The sequence below is a fragment of the Metopolophium dirhodum genome, chromosome 5 (assembly GCF_019925205.1).
Source record: "Metopolophium dirhodum isolate CAU chromosome 5, ASM1992520v1, whole genome shotgun sequence".
Lineage (NCBI taxonomy): Eukaryota > Metazoa > Arthropoda > Insecta > Hemiptera > Aphididae > Metopolophium > Metopolophium dirhodum.
In genome coordinates this window covers 28,741,674-28,764,518 of record NC_083564.1, presented here as the reverse complement: position 1 = coordinate 28,764,518, position 22,845 = coordinate 28,741,674, and the positions used below count along the sequence as shown (strand labels likewise).

The 22,845-nt window shown below is 28.8% G+C and overlaps 1 protein-coding gene across 2 annotated transcripts in view; it reads left to right on the top strand.

The window, feature by feature from the left end:
- LOC132944311 (alkaline phosphatase-like) overlaps window positions 1–22,845 on the top strand; it is a 279,149-nt gene that overhangs the window by 38,106 nt on the left and 218,198 nt on the right. For both annotated transcript variants that reach the window (XM_061013591.1, XM_061013592.1), the window contains exon 3: window positions 15,095–15,318. In XM_061013591.1, the coding sequence (XP_060869574.1) occupies window positions 15,095–15,318 (224 nt within the window). The remainder of the gene's footprint in view (window positions 1–15,094; window positions 15,319–22,845) is intronic.

Genomic DNA, 22,845 nt, shown 5'->3' with positions numbered 1-22,845 from the left:
ATTTATATTATCAAAGGGTTTTCTGCCAGAAATGTATAATTATTAAATTGTATCACACGTTAAACGAAAAAAAATATCCCATATTTAAAAATGTCTTTGTTTAATAACAATAGAAATGCATCATAAAAAATATTTTAACAAATAAATATTATTCTTAGTTTTATAGACAGTTTTCCTTCGTAATCGTCATATTTCAAATGTAATGCTTTATCGTTGAATTCAAATCAGATACATTACCGTGACTTAAATTATGAGTTACACTCGACCTGTACTGTGCAACAGACTGATTACCTACTTTTCCTCTTTTTAATTTTATAAACTATCAACTTTGAACTTTAAATTCTTAACATTTTAAAACACTTCAAACTCATTATAATAATCTTTGAAAAATGCTTTTATATTTCACAAGCGCAGTTGGAGTTAGTGTCTGCTTCTCAGCTATACTTAGTTAAAGAAAACCAATTATTTTATATTATTATTAGAAAAAAGGTGACTTTAATCGCTGCGAAAGAATCTCATTGATTGAAGTTATGTTTTTCTCATTATGTGTATCTTTTTCTTTTATTTACATTTTTGGCTCTCGATCACAAAAAAAAGTAATTTAGGTTTTGATATCGCACCTTATTCTTATAATGATTCCTAACTATATTATGTATAAAAACGTATTTGTGTTTAACAATGCTCTTTGTTTATGTAATTACCTTTATATTTATATTGTACTTTTAAAATAAATATTTAAAAAAATATTTTTCATTGTTAATCAAGCAATAAAAAAATCAACCATTGAGTAAATTGCAAATAAATTGTCAATTTATAATTTAATAATCTTAATTAAAAGAATACAATTTAAATTAAAATGTACACACAAATGTATTATCACTTGTAATATGTAATCATCGTTCGTAAATTTATCGTTTATAAAAAACTTGTGAACAACTATACAAACTGGTATAAGTAGAGTTGGTCAATTATTGTTCACATACGTTTAGGTACATTTACACATTGGTTGCACAAATTCAGTCATATAAATGTTTTGAATATTAAATAAAATGTAATTGGCCGAGTGGTCTAAGGCGCGGTTGCTACGCTCGCCGTTGCTGGTTCGATCCTCGGCTTCGGGCGGAATTTTTCTCCGAGCAGGCAACTGCCTGGAGAAAGATGCCGCCATTCCTCGACCGGGACATGGCAGAAACCTACGGGTGCCCTATCAGAAATTCTGCCAAACACAACACACACGTGTAAAAACCCTACCGTTACAAACCCTACTACCTACAATCATAAAAACCCCACAATCAGCTAATGGCCAAAGTCGCCGGGCTTTAAGATCAATGAAAAAAAAAAAATTCTTTATCTTCATTTAAATATCAAATGTCATCTAAAATTGAACTAAAAATGTCTATCAAAAATCGTGTTTAATAAATTTTGGTTTCAGTACAAACTACAAACTACTTATCAGAAGCTTTTTTATTAATATTATACATTTTTAACTACAAAATAATTTTCATAAATGTTTGTAATTTTGTCAAGATGTAAAATTAAAACATTTATAAAAAGAAAGGTGGGGAAGTGGGTGTCGCTCTGTTGTACAGTAGGTTGCAAGGGGGCCACTGTAAATTTGAATATAATATCATTGTATAAGAAAAACGATTCTGAGCGAAAACGGTTAGTCAGCCTATGATATTACCAAGTAATACCTATTTACGCCGTTGAACCTTGTTTTAAATTGTCAATCCTTAGCTATAAAAGTTAAATATTTTATAATTTTTTAACTACAGAATCATTTTTAATCATTTTGATAAAATTCAAACTTAAAATGCTTATAATTTTTGAATTTCTAAATCTGATAATTTACTCATTTTCGTGATATTTATACTTATTTTTTCAAAATTCGAACTTTAAATGCTTATAAAAAAATTGTGACTATATATTTTTAATATTTTTCAACTGTAATTGTAACAATATATTAGAAATCTTGCATTACATTTTCAAGCTTTTTGTCCGAACAAATAAAATTCAATTGACATTTATAGAAAAAAAACTAAAAAAATTGGAAACTTAAAATGTTCGTTATATACCATTTAAAACAAATCAAAATATTCTGAAAATGTTATCCATGTGTCATAATTTTTGCCTTTATTTTTAATAAAATAATCCCTCATATCCGTAAATAAATAAGTATTATTTCAAATTTAAATATTATTCAATGTATATAAGTAAAATTGTCAATTGAGTTAACTTTCAAGTAAGTATACCTAATTGTGTACTGTTAGGAGTTACAGATAACGATAATATATAATATGGTCGGCTCTTACTTTACGAATAAAAAATAAAGAAATGTAATGAATAATGTTTTTAACTAACAATGTGCTGACATTATGATTTTTTTTTAATTTACTCAAATATTTTTTGTAGGCTTTTACAATTATTAATATAAATTAAACATCTCTGCGAGATTCTATCTCGTTTTATTTTAGTTTGAAGTTTATAACGACATATTGCAAAAAGAGATAACTTCCTCCTTTTACAGAGAAAAAACTGAACTCTGCAAAAAAGTAAACAGTACACGAGCTTTTATTTTTGTAGCTTTCAAACATTTCAACTGGTAAAAAAGTTTTAAATTTCAAGTGCGTATAGCATATGTGTATTTTTAATTTTAAACAATGTTTTTTATTTTATTGAATAATAATGTATTATAAAAACATTTTAAAACATAAAGTCATTAGTTATGACAATGAGACACTTGTTAGCTAATATATGTATTGAAATGAAGGAAAACCCTAAGGATAATATATTATTATAAGGTAAGCTTAGCCACTAGACGGTTGGCCTCATCTATTTTATTATCTCTTCTTAGGTATTAAATGTTAATATGAAGGATTGTAAATAGTATTGTTTGAACAAGCTTTAAAAACCAATAACAAATCACACCTGTTTTGAACTACACTTCCTATGTAAAGGACCGAAGATGAAATTCTTTCGAATTTCAGCAACGCAATAGTGAATATAATATTGCTTTTCTATTTTAATCAATAATAAATACTTTATTACGTAACACAAATAAAAACTACCAAACTAGAGACGTGAAAAATAACACTATGTCCTCGTTTTAAACTGGCCGAGTGGCCACGTGACTACGTTTTTGGTGCTTTTTTTCATTTATTTATTTAAACGTCTATAAGGGCTCAAAAACTATTTTCTAGATTCAATATTTGGTTTTACAAATGGTACATATTTATATACTTAAAGTAAACCTCCGTGATACAATAATTATAGGTGTAAAAGATAGAACAAATTAGACGTATGTATAAGTATTAAAGCTAAAAATTATAAATAGGTAAACAATACAAATTGGCGCACGGAGGATGCAACTTAATTCCTAGAAATAACAGATTTTAGAATGGAATATATCATAATTAATTAATTTTTTACCTTTAAAACATTGTATGCATTTGTTTTGATGCGATTACTGTCTCCGATGGTAATTATAAATTATATTGATTATGAACCAAACATTGTGATTTTATTGTTGGTTTGTACTTAGAACTAATAGTTTCATAGATGTATATTGTAAATCACAATATAAACGGGTTTATCACAAAATATTGAATACAAGTTGTTTTACTCTGTTATAATATAATCTCACTAATTTTAATGCCATTGCATCAATCATAACTCTAACCAGTCATCATAACAATGGTTTTAACATACACCACTGCACGAATAATATATAATAATATTATAGATAAAAAAAAACACTGTAAGTATCTTTATCTTGTCGAGATAAATTACAAATTAGAACACTGATTGAAATCTATTGCATAAAATATTATACTATTAGTAGATATAGGTATTATCTAATTATCTATACATTTCATTAATTTATAATTGCTTTTAGTTTTTATATTTTTGGTTTGTCATTGAATAAAATATCAAACTGTTCACGTCACCACTTCCTGAAAATGAATGTGAGTAGGGTTTTTATTTTTGTTAAAACAGTGAATAATAAAATACTTACAGGTACCTATATCATATTATTATATTATAGTGTATTTCCATTGTTCAATGATATGAATTGTTATTTCTTTGCTTGTATTTTATTAGAAATTTCCCGGAGGAAATAATAATTTTCTTGTCTATTCATATAAAACTTAATAATACTTAGTTTGCGCACTTGAACGTCGTTCATCGTTCATTGTATTTCATTTTTAAACGAATCTGACGTATATTATACAATGTCGAACAATCATCGTACTTAGTGGAAGCTATGTCTGAGTTCTGAAATCCTGGAAGTAAGCATTTACTTATTTATTTTTACTATGAAGTTATGTATAAATATTACCAACCACCAAAACTAAAAAAAAAAACAAAAACGTTTTCTAAAAAATGTTGGTCCAGAAAATTCTATTTAAGTCTCGATTACCACATAAACGCAAGTAATTTTAAATAAATTAACTAAAAAAATTTTCATTAGACAAAAAAAATACTTATCATTTTAAAATCAACACATTTGTCCATTCGCTCAGAAACTAAAATGAAAGTATGTATCATATAAATATATAATTATTTTTATTGTATCTTGATAAAAAAAATCCTATTTTCATCCTCGTATGTATTTAAAAAATATTGTATAAAAATATTTTTATCTTAACCATACATTTTTTTTTGTTATCTGGGCTGAACACTGCTATGGTACTATTTATACCTAATATAATATTTATTTATATATTGTGATCTTGGGTTAACGACGGGGAATAAACAATGGACAATGTCAAAATTGATTTCATTTTATTTCTGTAGAACATTTTAAATTATTATTTAATAAAATGATTCGATTATTATTCAAATTTATTTCTAAATTTGTGATTTTGTTATACCGAATAAAGAAAATGTGTTTATCGGTTTAGTGATCATATTCTATAAAATCATAAACGAATACATTTTTTTTTTTATTATTACTATTCAAAGATTTTACTATAAATATTAATATTGAAAAATACTATACATATATACCATCTAGCCGTTAAAGTTTATTACATTTTCAATAACACTTAAAAGGTTTTGGGTCAAACCATTGGTTAACAGTGTCGTCACATGGCATTTATGGATGCAGTTTGTATATAATTGAATGTATATTAATTTTATATTTGCCAAAAACTGTCTCGTAAACATTTGTAATGTCTTATATATATATTATGCACTACACATTTAATCATTATCATAAATTAAAATTGTGAACTGTTCATAGTTAATATCAAAATATAATATAAGCCACTATAATACAGGATGTAATACAAAGATCTAACAAATAAAAATAAAAAAATCAACACTAATTAAACGAATGAAAAAATAAATGGAAATTATATGGATAGTAAATAAATTTATCGAGAATTTTCAAAAAACACTATTTTGAAAAAAAAATACATATTACGTTTCAAATTAATTTACTCCGAAACCATTTTGATGTTTTAAAATGTTTTCAGATAATAAACTACCTTACTCAAATAAACGTTTTTACCATAAACATTTTTCTAAGAAGTAGATTAACAAATTGGATATTTTGAATATTTCCAATTTTTTTTATTTTTATATTGATTAGAACAAATAAAAGTTAATTATTTGTCAGGTTATTCTGTTACACCCCGCAGTCCGCAGTACAGTTAAAATGTATGGGTAAAAAAAACATTGAAATTCGCAGCCTAGTTTACATATTTTTAACCATATCATCAATGAGTAATACTCGTCAATTTTACATACAACTTTAAGAATTTTTTTTTTAACTTCTGATAAATGTTTTAACTGAATAAATAGCAGTCTTAACTCAATACGTGCTATCAAATATATATTCCGTGAGTATTACGTGTGTATGTTTTTATATTATTATATTCAGCCAGAAATGTGATGAAGTTTTTTTTCCTGTATACAATTTTTTTAGATAGGTACTGAAAAGTCCTTAGAATGCAAATCCAAAACGATTCTGGTTTGTATTTTACAAGTTACATCATTAAACATAATTTTACTATATATTATTGTCTTAGAATCGAATAATCGTTATTCGTTGTATTCTAAGATTTCACGTAAAAAAAAAAAACATTACTCACCTGTGTTTGATTCTGGACACTGGTCTGGTTTAGTTTGCCTTGATCGTGACATAGTCCCATTGGAATTACAATGCAGGTACCTAACTCACTAGAACTTTTGGGTAATTTAGAGGTACACTGTCTTTTTAATTCCAAAAATAATAATAAACGTAGCCTTAGATTATAATCATAAATTAACCCTTTTTCGTTATAGCCTTTGCAAATATTTAAAAATCTAATGGTTATCTTATTGTTTTGCTTTCTGACTACCCTCGATTCATAATATTAATTTAATATTATATAAATTATGCGGTACATGAGTCTGCACAAATTACATTATATTTTCTTTGGACATAATTTGTGTACGCACATATTTTACAACGTTATTTTGTAAATATTGTATTAAAATAAAATACAAGAGAACAATTTTAATCACGGAAAGCTGGAGGTAGGGTTCGTAAGGGTGGATTCATATATATATTATTATTTCTAGATTTATGAGAATGGAATTAAAAACTGGTTCGGTTTTCCATATTCGATGAACTGTCATCAACTAAATTAATTTTTAATAGACTAATACAAAACAGTTGATGCTGTCTTGAGTATGGTGATAACCCAATAATCTGAATAGCCAGAGGAGCTTATAACATACGCACAGAAATTTTTTAGTTGTCATTTTTTCGTTATCAAAAATTTGCTTAGTAAAAGTGGTAGCGTGATCCGGCGTGGAAGACGTGTTCGTTGGTCGTCTCGTCCAGCGATCGGTCACCTTTAGCCCCATAATTATTTGTTATTAAATAGTTACAATAGTTACATGGAAATATAATGGTTATATATTTATTTATTTATGGACTAAACACAATCAGTTATCATCAGAGACGCTGTCTTGCAAAGAGTGAACAGTGAACACCGTTTCATGTTATTATAAAACAAACAACTAGGTAACTAAAAACGAACTAACTACCTAAAATACATATGAAATGATATAATATCACCTATTCACCTAAAGATTGTAAAATAAAAAAATATTCGGGTTTCGAGTTAACCAGAATATTTTATTAGGGTTTTGGTTAATTCAGTGTTTTGATAATAAACATTCGGATTATATAGGTTTTGGGTGTTTGATTAAAGATTTTATAGAGGTGTTACAGGTTCCGGTTATTTCGGGTGCAAGTTTCTTGAATTTATCGACTTCAGCGATTTTGATGGTTCACGAACAATCTCCAGATTTCTAATACGACCCTTCAAAAATATTAATTGGTGACTCTTGGTGTAACGTATAGGCAATAGTGCAACGCGCTTTAAGACTAATACAGAATGGTCGTTACTATGTATCTTGCGTATGGTAATAACCCAATAACCTGAATAATCTGACTAATTTTATGAAATACGCCCAGAAAACATACTCATTCGCTCAGTAAAAGTGGTACTGTGACTTGTGAGCCGGCGTGGAAGACGTGTTCGTTGATGTTTAAACGATAAGACACTGTTTTTTTTTTAAAAACATAATGATGTTTTTGGGCTGGGCTATTTTTATTTTCTAATAATTTTTGCGTAACGTTTCGTTTATCACCATAGAAACGAATAAAATATTTAAAAAAACTACCTAATTACCACTATATTTAGGTATATTTACAATATTAATGGTTACTTATTAATACATATTTATGATTCATACATTTTGTTTGAAGTGGAAAATATCGAGTAGCGTGCTACGTTTGTCATTTAGGTAGGTCATCATTTTTTAATAGCTCTTATAAATGGTTTTAGAAACAGTATCGCCTCTAATTTTGATGTGTATCAACTAACGATTTTAACGGTTAGTCCAAATTATGATCCGTATATTATAGTGTGTGTATTTTTGCGAATGCGTTTGGGAATATAAAAATGTAAAAAGTTGGTTATGTTTAATAGAAACTAGCGGCCCGTGGACAAACTTCATTCGGCCCACAGACAAGAAAAAAAATGTAAAAATCTTTAATATTATACCCGTTCTTAGTGTTGTAATTTATCAAATCTGGTCATTGGTTTTTCGCCGACGACGTCAGTAATTTTGATAGCTATAGCTCGCGAACAAATTCCAGATTCCTAATGTGGCTTTTCAAAAATATTTATTGATGACCCCTGACGTAATGTATACGAAATAGAGCTACACGTTTTAAGACTTATACAAAATGGTCGATCCTGTGTACCTTGGATATATGGTAATTCCTAATAACCCGAATAGTCTGGTGAATTTGATAAAATACGCGCAAAAAACATGCCCGTTCGCTCAGTAAAAAGTGGTAGCGTGAGCCTGCGAGAAGGCTTTTGTTGATGTTTAAACGATGAGACACTGTGTTGGTTTTTTTTTTAATAGCTCTTATAAATGGTTTTAGAAACAGTATCGCCTCTACTTTTGATGTGTATCGATTGTACGGAACGTTTAGTCCAAATGATGGTCCGTATATTATAGCGCGTGTGTTTTCGGAAATGGGTTTGGGAACGTAGAACGTTTGTTGTCGTATATAGTAGAAACTTTGTGCGCTTAAATTTTATAACGGGACGTTTGATCGTCGTAAATGCTTGTGGAATGTTTATAATTATGCGTTATTCTACGTGTGGTCGTATTGAAGTTAACTACTATAACATTGTTTATTTCGCATACTCGTGAAACCGTATTATTGTATAAACGTATTGTATAGTACCTAATAGTATTCAATTATTTTATATTACAAATTACATGGAAATTTGATTTTAACCGTGTTCTCACGGCGAATCACAATTTACACTATAACATTTTATAGTTGATACATTCGAAATTTCAGAAAATAATATCGCATAGGCTTACATTATTGATAAGATGTCGAATTGTTTTATAACAGGTAATTGTCCGTAAAATAGTTGCATATACAATTATATTTTAATACTATTATGTATTTTCTAGTTAACGCGTAGATGTACAATTGTATTGGGATTTGGGTTGGACTTCTTTATTTTAACAATGTTTTTGAATTGAATATTATTAATTAAATAGATTTAATGACAGTTTGAAAATTATGTTATTTTCTAAATGAAAACGTGGAAACGAACAAAAGTTGTATGCTATAAAAATGTTTTTATGAATTGATACATATTTTGTAAAACTATGATAAGATCGATTTTTAATTTCAGTTATGATATAGTTGATACAAGTTTTTAAAGTTCATGTTAGTTTTACAATATTATACCAAATTTCTTTAACAACGTGGTTATGAGTTAGTATAGTAATAACAATATTCAATATTATGTTTCTTTGTAAATTGTAATATATATAGCACAATGTGAATTAAATTTTTTAACAAGTTTGGTGTTCGGTATTATGAAATATTGTATCATTTTATAATAATAAAGATGAAAGTATAAAGATAAGGAAATACCTCTATTTTTTTTTTAGTAATTTGATACTGTCATGTTAGTTATATTATGTTGTCTAGTAGGGTGAGAAGTTGTTTATTATTTTTTTTTACCTGCCCAAAAATGCATCTTCTTTTATTTGTCGTTAACTTTTTATGGAGAAAAAAACCTTGCTCTCTTGATCCGTTTAATGAATTTGGTGGACTTTTTTTAAATATCAAGGTATCTATACTGTATATATATATATAAATATATATTTTTTTGCCCAGGAAAAGTTTCCAAAGATTTTCGTATTGACAAAAAAGATGAAATAATATGTTTTTTTTTTGTTTTTGTTTGTTAAGAATATAAATAATTATAAAATATTATATGATCATTAAAATATTAATAACTTTTTATTAAATAATATAATGATTTAAGTTTAATTGTACGGTTTGAAACTGTTCATTGTAATGTTATTATTTTAAATCTTTTTCTTTTGAGTTTTTTTATGTCCAAAACAATTATATAATTGAATATAAATTCGGATTGAACCGAATTTTTTTAACTATAAAGCACGTTTTTATTTATTTATATATTTTCTTTATTAACGGGCTGATTTCCTTCGTCTTATTATCACCGGTTTGCATCGTAACGAATAAACCAAAACGAGTGGTATTAAATCATATCCGTTTAGCACTTTTTTTTTAATTTCAACACGAGCTTACCCGTGAGTTTAAAAAAAATATCATCTTTCACAATATTATTATTTCGTGCGTCTAACAGATCGTAGCTGTGTAGGTACAATAGGTACATATTGTTTCATATTATTATCAACGTAATACTCTATGCATTGTCTAAATGCATTTCCGTGAAATTATTGTAAACGGGAAACAATATAGGTACAACGCAATTTGGTTACATTAATTATTTGTATTTTGCCACGGTATATTATGTTACCGCCGTGGTACAGCGATAATATGATAATCACACGTAGACAATCCGGAACAAATAGTACGAGACTTTGTTCACAAGCACTCCATTTTCATTTCTTATAACACATAACACTGTACGACGTACAACTCTATATTATATACGCCCTGTGTTCTTTGTTTTCGACCGGCATATACAGTTTCCCCGCTGAGGAAAAGTGCAATAACTCAAAACAATTTTTTTAAATTGTTAGGTAATATATGGCATCTGGTAGGTAAACCAATTTTACAAAATTTTTTTGTAAAAAATACCCTTGACATTACATAAATTATATAGACTATATAAACACAATATTTTTAAGCTTCTAACTATAAAATTAAAATAAATAAAAAGTATAGTTTATAGTTTTACACAGGTAGTTTTAACTTTTAACCTACATATATACATTTACGGTGTTTATGATAAGTAAATGTAAAATATTATGGGGTTCTTAATATTACTCATTTTTTTTTTGTTACTTACTTACTTACTTACTTACGGAATTGTCAAAGAACAATAATTTATTGTGGTGCGACACTTCAAAACGTACTATTTCCAAAATTGACAAAATTGAGTTATTCATGGAGTTAAAAATAGACGAGGAATCGAATGGCGTGGTCAAATTGAACCAAAACGTACTATTTTCTTAGTTAAAATCAATCTGAAACTCATGATTGACGCAAAACGCACTATTTCCAAAGGAAAAATTTGTTTAAATGCACTATTTCCCAAATTATGTCAAAAGTAGTATTTTCCGTGTTAAATAGTTTGTTTATTTGACAAATTTACGCAAAACATACCAATTCCTCAAATTGTAAAAAACGTACTATTTCCAAAGTAGGCCATATTGTACTATTTCCCATGATAGTATGACGATAGGGAATATAATTGAGGTAAATACATAACGTACTATTTCCACTGGTAATTAAAAATAGAAAATCATGATTTCTCAAAAAAGTGTAAAATGGAAATAGTACGTTTTGAAATGTCACCCCTCATTTATAGATACAGTGTTTTCGCTGTGTTCTAGGCATGTAAATTTTCCTTAGTAAATAGGTAGGTAAATAAAAAGTTATGTATAGGTACGGCTCATACCTCATAAAAGTAACTATTATTCATGTAATAAGTGAATGATACTTTTTTATTACCTATTATTCATTGCATTCATCGTAAAAAAATCTATTATGTTTTTACTAATTCAAATAGAATAACAAATAAAGGCGAGTATTTAAATGAAAAGTACAAACACGCATTTATCTCAAAATTAATATATTGGTTTATGCGTCACTTATGCCATAGTTGAATTAAAGTAGGTAAAATAAACATATTCTTTATCACGTCAATATCAAATAAATTTTACAATTTTTAGAAATCTTTTTTATTTTTAACTTACTGATAAAATATGATTTTACTGAATAAATAAAAATTTTAACTCAAAACGTGCTATCAAATTATTCCACGAGTATTGCGTATATGTACGTTTTTGTTTTATATGCAGCAAGTAATGTGATGATGGTTTTTTTTTCTGTAGACAGTATTTAGGATTGAGAACGAGTTCTTAGAATTATCCTAACCAATTTAATATATTATTTACATTGCTTATGTATTTACGGCTCATATTGCAAAGTAATAACATAAAAGTAATTTTTATTCGCACAACAAGCGAATAATCCTTTTTTATAATTGCTTTATTGCATTCCTCGCCAAAAAAAACTATACAGGTGGATATCATGTTTTACTAATAATAAAGGTACCTATATTCAAATGAATAATAAAAAACACGCATTTTTCTCCAAACTAATATATTGGTTTATACGTCACTTTTGCTTTTCAGGGCAGAGTAGACTCCGCTTTATGGAGACACCGCTTAATCGGAAAATTCTTCAATTACCAAAATAGACGTATGTTTTATTTTAAATTTTTAAATGTTCACCGTTTATCTGAACCGCAAACCGGATAATTGGGAAATTTTTCTTATATATTATATAGCCCCGTTTGTTGCTTTGTTTAGACCATATATTCGTCAGCAATCAGTAATAAAAAGTAATAAACAAAGTAGATACCACTGATCACTTTTTGTTTTCAAAAATTAATTTAAATGTACTTTTTTTATATAAATATGAGGTTAGGTATGTATTTCTTTTTGTATTAAAAATCATTATAGTTTTAAATTACATAATATGATGTATTATATAATATGTATTACATATTATTTATAATGTTATTAAAATATTTGTCTGTGATAAACAAGCTATGTACTGATAAGTTAGTAATTAACCACCAACAAACTGATATGTTTCCTTTTTTTCATTTCGGATTATTGAGACAACAGCTTTATTTGGACAACAAAATCACACGCAACCGATGCGTCCCAATAAACCCGAGTATACTTTATAAAATATGGCCCCACGCTATGATGATGACGTCATATCGAATAGATGATGGCAATATGCCTCTGCCGATTCGCAGTGTTCAATAATACGTCGTTTAAACATTCTCTGATAATATCATATTATATGGCGAAAAAACAAGCTATAGTATACCAATATAGTAAGTTGTATCCTACATCGAGCACAATAATTTATATCGAAATAGGTAGGTAGGTACTGAACAACCGAACATATAATATCGTATATAACGCGCGGCTGCAATTTCGTCAATTTAAAATCGTTTTTTGTTTATTTTCGTTTTACCCGTCTTGCTGGTCAACTACGTACCATTAACGCGAAGCGGTTTTATGTATCGATTTCGTTTGTATATAGGTACTCGCCAAAACGCTCCCCGGGGTTAGATTCATTTAAGATAACTATATACGCGCAGACCTCTATATATGTATTCCGTTTTAGGGGTGATAAATGATATCGTGTCCTTGCAAAAACTTTTATCGTCCGACAAATATTGTTCGAAAAATATTCCAATTATTAGGTACCTATATAATTTAATTGTCATTTTCTGAATATCGTTATAGTTTTTTATTATGATTATCGTGGTAATATCATATCACAACAACCGAACGACTGAAAATTATGTAAAACCGATATAGGTACCTGTTATAATATTTCTGACAAACGTGCCATTGGATTGTAAACACAGATCTGTTAAGATCTTCGTGTTTTATGCGAAAATTTATCGGAAATGTATCCATTATATTACTCAATATGTTCAAACTTTGTTGCGACAACACACTGTTATATTTATTAGTAACGAATAATTTAAAAATAAACTTGTATAACTATTATAAGTGGATAAGTTTGAGTAAAAAATGGTCTAAATTATAGTAATTGCTATTTTAAGGTCTAAATAAACTATTCACATTATTTTGTGAAAATTAATTAAAATAGGAATGTACTATTGTTTACTTGAATTCTATTTACACTTTCTATAATTTTGGAAAAAAACTATACCATATTATAAATAATCTGAAATACGATTCACTCTATATTCTAGAAATCACGAAACACAACTTAAAAGCTTCTTGTGGATTATACCACGGTTAAATATAATGGAATAATATAATAAACTGAATGGTTTTTGGAATAACATGAAAAATATGCTACCTTCAAGGTAGACGATATCCTTATAATTACATCGTCAATATTTTCTGACTAACGAAGTACCTACAATTCTTCTCCTTTGAACACAGCAGTAGTAATTAAAATTCCCAAAGACTTCAAACTATAAATATTTACATTAAATGTACACATTTAACGTCTTATGAATATAATATACCAACTGTGTAAAATGTCCTGATTATAATATTCAACAATATGCCATTATAAACTCGATTGTCTTAATATTTTCAATTAAAAACGAATAAATTGTATTACTTAAATTAATCTACTACATACCACAAACGAATCCTTATGTTATTGAGTTATGAACAAAGTATTACGAACCTAAATATACAAGTTACTAATTTAGTAGATAATTTCAAAAACATTTAAAAAATAACGTTTTGTATTAAAAACACAGTATTATTGCCAGGGTTGTTATATTTAAAACAACTTGTTTTAAATATTTTGTCAATTGTTTAAAACGAAAGAAACATACGTTTAAAGCAGTGTAAAATCCAAGTGAATATTGTATTGTTTTTTTTTTAAATACTGTATTTTTTGTTTTAAACTAAAAAAAAAGGTTTCAAAAATGAAAAAATACACCAACTTTGATTATTGAATTGGTGATTATTTTATCATAAACCACTCATCGTTTTAAAAAATATGGATGTTGTAGAAAAAAAGATTTCCCATGGTTTCTAGACGGTTTTAATATTGTTTGTTCCAATAATATATTAAGTTTTTTTTTTTTTTTAATGACAACACAGTTTTAATTGAATATATTCTAAAACAGAATAATTTTCTTTAGAACGAGTAGTCGAGTTATCAGTCTTTAAAGTATGGATGAATGGAGTAGTAGACCAGCATTTTGAAGGGTATCCACGTGCCACCGATCAACTAAACTATTAATAATTTTAACTCATAAACTTACTTTATGAAATAATGAGTGGTTCATGATAAATAATCACCCTGTATTTCACGCAGTAACAAAATAATGATTGCCAGGACTCGAGTACCGTCAATATTATAGTTTGTAGTTTAAATTCGGTTTAAATTTATTCATTTACAGTACCTATAATACCTATGTAACAGCTAGCTGAATATTTTACTGATGATATAAACTATATTTTTTTTCAGATCGCGACCATTGGTACGAAGAGGCCCGATCCGCGTTGAAAAAACGGTTGGCTACCTTCGAGGGTAAAATGGGAAGAGCGAAAAACGTGGTGTTTTTGGTCGGCGATGGAATGGGCGCGTCTACGTTGACCGCATCGAGGATATTCAAGGGACAGAGACGGGGCAACCAAGGTGAAGAGGAGCAATTGATTTGGGATACGTTTCCCGCTGTGGCAATGGCAAAGGTAGGATGTTGGCCACGTTATTCTAATCATCTGATCAAAGTGTTTCGTTGCTAGGACTTTTTTGGTCGTGAGGTTTTGTGTAAAAAAAAATATATATATAACCATTCCCCGAACATTAGTTGTCTACCTGTACACATAAATACTCTTATCGATCCACGTGGTAGATAATATATATTATTATGCAGTTAACAGTATGCAGTAAATGTTTTAACCTATATAGTATATACTTATAGCTGGTACCGAATTGAAATCCTCCGAAATATGGATCGACACTTTTAACTATTCAATTTTCGTATACGAAAACGTTGATCAATTAATATAGGTAGGTATACTTTATAATACAATTTCTCTTTAATACTGTTTAATTTAATATGCTACATTCAAGTTGTAGTTATTATTTAGTTTCGTTGCTAAGACTTTTTTGGTAGTGAGGTTTTGTGTAAAAAATTAATAGATGGGTAGGTAGGTAATATCATATTATATTCTATAATACAATTTTCCTATAATACTGTTTAAGTTAATGCGTAATATTAAAATATTATTGCAACAGTAATAATTAATTTATTAAAATGTGATTTAAGAAACTAAGTTATAACGAATTTTTCATTGAATTAATTTTCAACTGTGGTTTTGAGATTAATTTTTAAAAAGGCAACCTAATTATTATTTACTTTTAATCATCAAAATAAATTAAAATTATCTGAATAAAAATAAACGTTATTCAAGCGGAACAATAATTTCATGGTGAAATTGAATACTTGGGTCGTTAGTAGTTTTTCTCTGTATTTGATATTATTCAGTATTATGCTGTTAATTATTACAATTAATGAAAAAATATTTGAATCTAATCTGCATAGGATTCAATGATAAAACAATATTGATGAGATTGACAGATAGTTCTCAGTTGTACGTTTAATTAATATTATTTATTGAAACTATTCGATAATCGACAAATACGGCAGGTATTTGATGATCGATCCATATAATACAAATTAGAAAATGTATATAACCTTTACCTAATTTAAGTTTAGAAGATTAGCGATGTGTGTTTTTTTTTGTTTTATTTATTTGTGTCTATGTACACGATAAGTAGTTAAAATAATGCTTCGATTTTCAACTTAAGTATCTTGTTCGATGGGAAAGTGAATCAAGTTGGTGCATTGAGTAGGTTAATATTTAAAGTTACTAGTAGTTTGAAAATCACTGAGAAGAAGAAAAAAATTTAAGAAAAACGGGAATTTTTACTCAAATTTGGTTTTTGACAAAATCAATTTTGGTTGAACTCTAACAAATGAAAGAAGATACATACAATTCTCACTGAATGTTTATATTATCATTTTCTATGCACCATACTGTTTTAAAAATATCTTGAGCTGTTTACGGATATTTTCAGTTTCCAGTTTTTTTAGTTTTTTTTCCATAGATATCAATAAACTCGACAAATTTTGAAATTTTGACAAAATACGTAAAAATCACGAAAATGTGCAAATTATTTTGAGTAAGAAATTCATAATTTTTTTCTTTTTAAAACTAAGTTTTGAAAATTTAATATGAGAATCATTATAAGTTTGTTTATTTTTATCAAAAAAAAAAATTTCTACTGAAAAATCAAATACATTTTTAAAGCATTTAAGTTAGCATTTAAATACATTTTTACAATATTGGACATTCATTCGATTTCTCACGTAGCGATTTTCATATTTTGTTGTAATTTAAAAACGAATAACCGTAGATACACCATAATTTTTTTTTATCAATACCTATACTTGATATAATTTTAAAAATATTTTGACTAGTTTTGAGCGGTTTATTGACATTTTCGATTTAAGATTCTGAGCAATGAATGTATTAATTTTACAATGATGTGTGTTTTATTTTCTTGGTTTAATTATTTAATTTTTCTTATTTGTGTCGGTCATCACCTTTTAGGACAGTAAAAATTCTTAGATTTTCTGCAACAGCATTTTTTCTGATAGAAAAGCGAACCCAGTTGATACTTTGCGGGGTCACTAGTAAAAAATTCCCAGTAGTTTTTCAAAGCACCGGGAAACACAAAATAAAAATTTAGAAAAAACAAGAATTTTTAAGGTTTTTGACAGACGATTTTGGTTTTTGGTGTAATTCTAAAAAAACATTACCGTAGAAACAATACATTTATGCTGAATGTTTATATTACCATTTTCTAAAGGTTAGGTAATCTATTCATGATAAAAATTTCAAAATATTCAAAATTAATACTAGCTTAGGCTCTTGATACATTGTTATAACCGTAGTTGAAAAATATTTAAAAAAAACATTGGCACAATTTTTTTTATAAGCATTTACATTTTTGACAATATTTACCAAATTTAAAATTTAATATTTAGTTTTTGAAAATAAATGATCAAATATTACGTATTTACATATTTTTTCCGATCCTACAAAAGTTTACGCAACCACAGTTGAACCTGTTAGTATTAACATATGGTATTCAGTTTTTCTTTGGGAAATCCTTTCTCTTATATTTATTCAAACTTGTAGTCATGATTTAAACTTTTTAGTTCTATTATCAGTTTAGTTTGACGTCGATTATAAACATTTTCGGATTCGTAAAGTATTTTAATCAAATCATTCTGGATATTCTGTAAATTAAGAAATGGAAAAAATACGTGAATTATTTGAGAATAAAAAAAAGTGGAAATTATTTACTTGTGGATTTATGTGCTCCAACAAAATTATCTTAATAGGCTAGCAATAATTTATTGTATCACATATCAATTTCGATATTTTATTTAACTTTAAGGTTATAAGCAAAATTTAAATAGTATACCTAGGTACAGTGTTGGGAATTATCTAGATAAAATTATTTCTTTGATTTTCTTATCTAGATAAAAATAATTAAATCATCTAATTATTTCATCTAGATAAATGTAATGGTTATCTGTGGTAATTTATCTAGATAAATAATATAATAATAAGAATATTTTTAAATACTGAAATATCCAATAATTTACGATAGCCGAGTAGTGATTCCAAATTCCAATATTATTATAGTTAAAAAAAGAAATGTTTACTGAAATATTGTCAGTTTTATTTTGTTATTTTATTCAAGTTGTATTAAAAATTAAAGTTGTATATTATTTTAGTTGAGAAATGACATTACGGATTTATTAATTAATAAATATTATCTAATTAGTAATTACTAATAAATTAAATTATTTATAATATAATTTTAAAAAATATATCAATTGTTTTATCTAGATAAATGTATGTGTATTTTTATCTTTATCTAGATAAAAAAATTTATGTTATATTTTATCTAGATACATTTTGAATGAATTATCTGTTATCTTATCCAGATGATTTTTTGGTTATCTTTTCCCAATACTGCTTAGGTATCTACAAGATAAGTTCGTGGAACACATGATTATAAGTTCGAACATACATGACTCACATTTTTATCAACCATGATGTTTGGCAACAGATCGAAGGGTATTATTTTCATCAACGAATACAAAATAATTTTGGTCATCTGTTAGAGATAACATCATATTATTGCTTTTTACCATAATTTACTATGTTTTTATGTAGGTATTAACGATACTACGTATTATATAATATAATTATAGCTTATAATAATGTTTTTATTGTCAGTTATCAATTCCATTATATTAGGTATTGTATCTATATTATAATTAATTTAAAGTAATAATAATCGTAATAACTTAACACCATTGCAATACGAGTTGTGTTCCCAACACGGGCATAATATGTTTACAACCTATCAGGATTATTTTTTTTTCAATTTTGTGTAAGACGGTGTAATGTATAGGCAATATAGCTATATATATATGTTAAAGTTAATAAATTAAGGCTATAATATTATGTGTGTTTATCGTGTCCCAATGTAGTTTTATAAATTACGTATATCGAATAAGCTCGTACGAAAAGATTTAAAATGTGTAAGACATGGCATAATAACGCGCCTGATCCTATTAGCCTTAATCCCAAAATATTTATAATAGTCTAGAACAGCCATACTCATCCTGCAGCGTCTCTCCAAGCTATCAATAGCTTAATTTACATACATTTTATTTGAAAATGTAATTTAATTATTCTAATAATAATCATAATTTTCATTATGTGTACATCATTTAGTCATACATTTGTTTTCATTTTATATTATGTACCTATTTATGTAGAAATGAAACCATAATTTTATTTTTATATTTTCTGATTTACCCTCTCCTTACATTAGGCACCTCGATAATACAATTATGTTATGGTACGCTCATCGTAACTATAATATCAAATATGTAGTAATATAAAGTATAAAAAAACTTGGGTTGAGTAGGTAGGTTTATTATTTGACTGAAATCGTTCGAGTACAGCGTGTGTATACAAGGTGGTATCTCGAATGAATAGTTAATTACTTTTGACCGATAATAATAATTTAGGTAAAATAGGTGTATCTGTACGTCTTTATAATAATAATAATTGTCATTATATTCTTGCATATTAAACACCGTAGGTGCGCAGACATACCCGACTAACCATTACCACGTTATCTAACTACATTCCACGATAGGTCGATAGGTAGTTCCATTCGGGTCGCTCGTAAGACGGCGGCGGCAGTAGTAGTTGCACACAGTCTCCCGCCGCCGCTGGGTATTTGGTTCAAGCAGTAATTTCTCGTGCCACCCGCTGGCCCGCTGGATTTAAAAACACACACCAACATTTTGACATTTTGTATAATATACGAGTATAGCGCGTGTACAAGGGGTATCTCGTAAGAGCCGTTTACTTTTGCTCGATAATAATATAAGTTAGTGTACCCATAGGGGCTATGTAGACGGGTTCCTGGGTGCTGGATTTGTTCCCAGTTCACCGACACCCGGGTTTTCGACCAAAAAAAACCAGTTTTCAATGGTTTTTAAAAAAAGCCCAATTCACCGACAATTATGATAATATTGGCTGTATGCTTTTTGGCTTAGAAATTTATACAACTATAAGGTATTATCTAGTATCTACTGTCTAGCCCTTTAATTGCTCCAGACGTACAACTATTACGTTAAAAACATTTACACCATTCACTGCTCCAGATAAACTATTATGTTCTTGTATTTTATAATATTCTCATTTGCTGGTTACCGTACAATTTAACGAAACCTTGGCTCGCATTATTTTAAAAATGAACAATTCGATCAATATAATACTATACATATATAGGTAATACTGTCATACCACTAATACGTTTTAAATGTTAAAATATGTTAGATGTATTATGTACATAGTAAATGACAGTTTAATACAAATAAAATTTAAAATATACGTGTTAAAATAGTATAATTGTTAGGATCAAACCGATGAGGAGACGTAGACGACAAAATAAATATATTTGGTACTTCTGGGGACTCTGCATGGCTGAAATTATTTTTATGAATGCTAAATAAGATCTTAAATTATTTCTCCAGATTTATACTTTAAATTGGTAAAAATGATAACTATTTTAGTTTACCTTGAATTCTGATGTTCTAACACGATTTAAACTATCAATAACAAACTGCTATGGTCAGTGTTATAACGGTAAGTGTTAGTGGCCATATCGCTATTATTATAAGAACGGATGGTTAAAGCCTTCACCCACTATGTTTTGATGTGGGAGTGGGGCTTTTCACTAAGATCACCCGATTACTTTATGAATGAGATCTCGTCGCCTATATATTGTGTACTAATACGTCTTTAAATTAATAATAATTGTCATTGTAATATTATTATTATCGTGTAGGTAAATAATATATTATAATGGGTGCAGTGCTTGTAAAACAGCGTAGCCGCGAACCACGGTAGGGGTAACCTACCCGACACCCCACTAACAGTCACTATACCTACCGCGTTACCGGCAAACAACACGGCGCGATTTGCGGCGATGGGTCGGTTTGGACGGGATGGTTCGGGTCGCCCGCGTAGGACAGAGGTGGCGGCGGCGGCGGCGGCAGGAGTAGCAGATGCACACCGTCTCCCGGTCTTTGGTTCGAATATTAATTTCTCGCGTCACCCGCTGGCCCGCAGGACCGGTGGCCGCCGCCTATGCAAGCGCACACGCGTCCCAAAGTTTTCACGTGCCGCCGCAGTAGATTTTTAAGCACACAACATTTCGTATAATAAACGAGTGGCGCCGGCCGTGGCGTGCGGGTCCCCCGGGATTTTTTTCCCGGTCCAGGAGCCCCCCCCCCACCAGTCACCGTCTCTGCCGCCGAGCTACCATACGGCGGGGCTCTGGCGGCGACCGGAATTTATTATCGGCCCGACTCCTGACGGTCACGTACGTCGTTCTTGCCGCCGTATTATACCGCGTAAAAGTATTGTTGTACACACAGACGCCGGTCCTATATCGGAGTGCACCCACCCGCGACCCGCGACCCGCGACCCGTCCGCCCACCCACACGCACCCTCACGCACGTCGGGTCGACTTTACCGACTGCCACGCGCGATTTTAATAATAATATAATATCTTCACTCGCACCGACGACGACGCCGCCGCCGCCTCTGGTCGGCGTGTATTGTGCGCTGTGCGACGTGTTCCAGCAGCAGTATATAATATAATATGGCTGCATTTTAACCGACATCCCGTTTCCGATATCACCACCGACACCGCAATTTTATATATTATTATAATATCGTGTGTTATTGCGAACAATATTATATACCATGGTGGTCGATAAACGCGACAGAGCGTGTCGTATAATAATATTGTAAAGAGACCGGCAGCACGTCGTTACGATACGATGTGGGCGACCACGTCGGTAACGATTTTTAAACGTGTAAACATATTATTATTATTATTGTTATTACGTCGACGTGAAATATTATCAAAAATCAAGTTTAGAATATTATTCGCAAACCCTTTTTTATTCTATGACGTGATATAGTGGTTTGGGGAGGGGGGGTTAAAATTTTTAGTATAATTACCGAGACGTCGTGAATGATTCGTCCACGAGCAGCCGACAAAATCATCATGACGTGCCATCTTGCAGATCAGAACTTTAGTTTCAATCTGTTGACTGTAGAGAGTTTTTATTTCTAGATGAGCAGTTCAGACGTACATTTTAATATCAATGTCTACAAGATAAAAAAAAAAACATTTAAACCATTAAGACAAATTCAGTTCACAATAGTATAATAATATTATGAATTACTTACCTATTTCATACAGAAATATTGATAGTGGATTTGCAAAATAAACTGACTATTTAATAGCGTTATGTCATACACAAACAATCTCAACAGAGCACAAATCAATGTCTTTTATTTATACAATTATTTTATAGATAGGCACGTTATAAGTTCTGAATACATTTTTTAAACTACTAGTTTTGTTTTTTGTTATTGTCATTATGAAATAAAAAATAATAAAACATTATTTTTGAAAAAGGTTGAATATATTTAAATTGTATTTAGTATACAATTAAATGTTAATTTACATGCTTATGTAATTTTTCTTTCTTATTTAAGTAATTACATATTTTAATTGTATTGTTTATATTA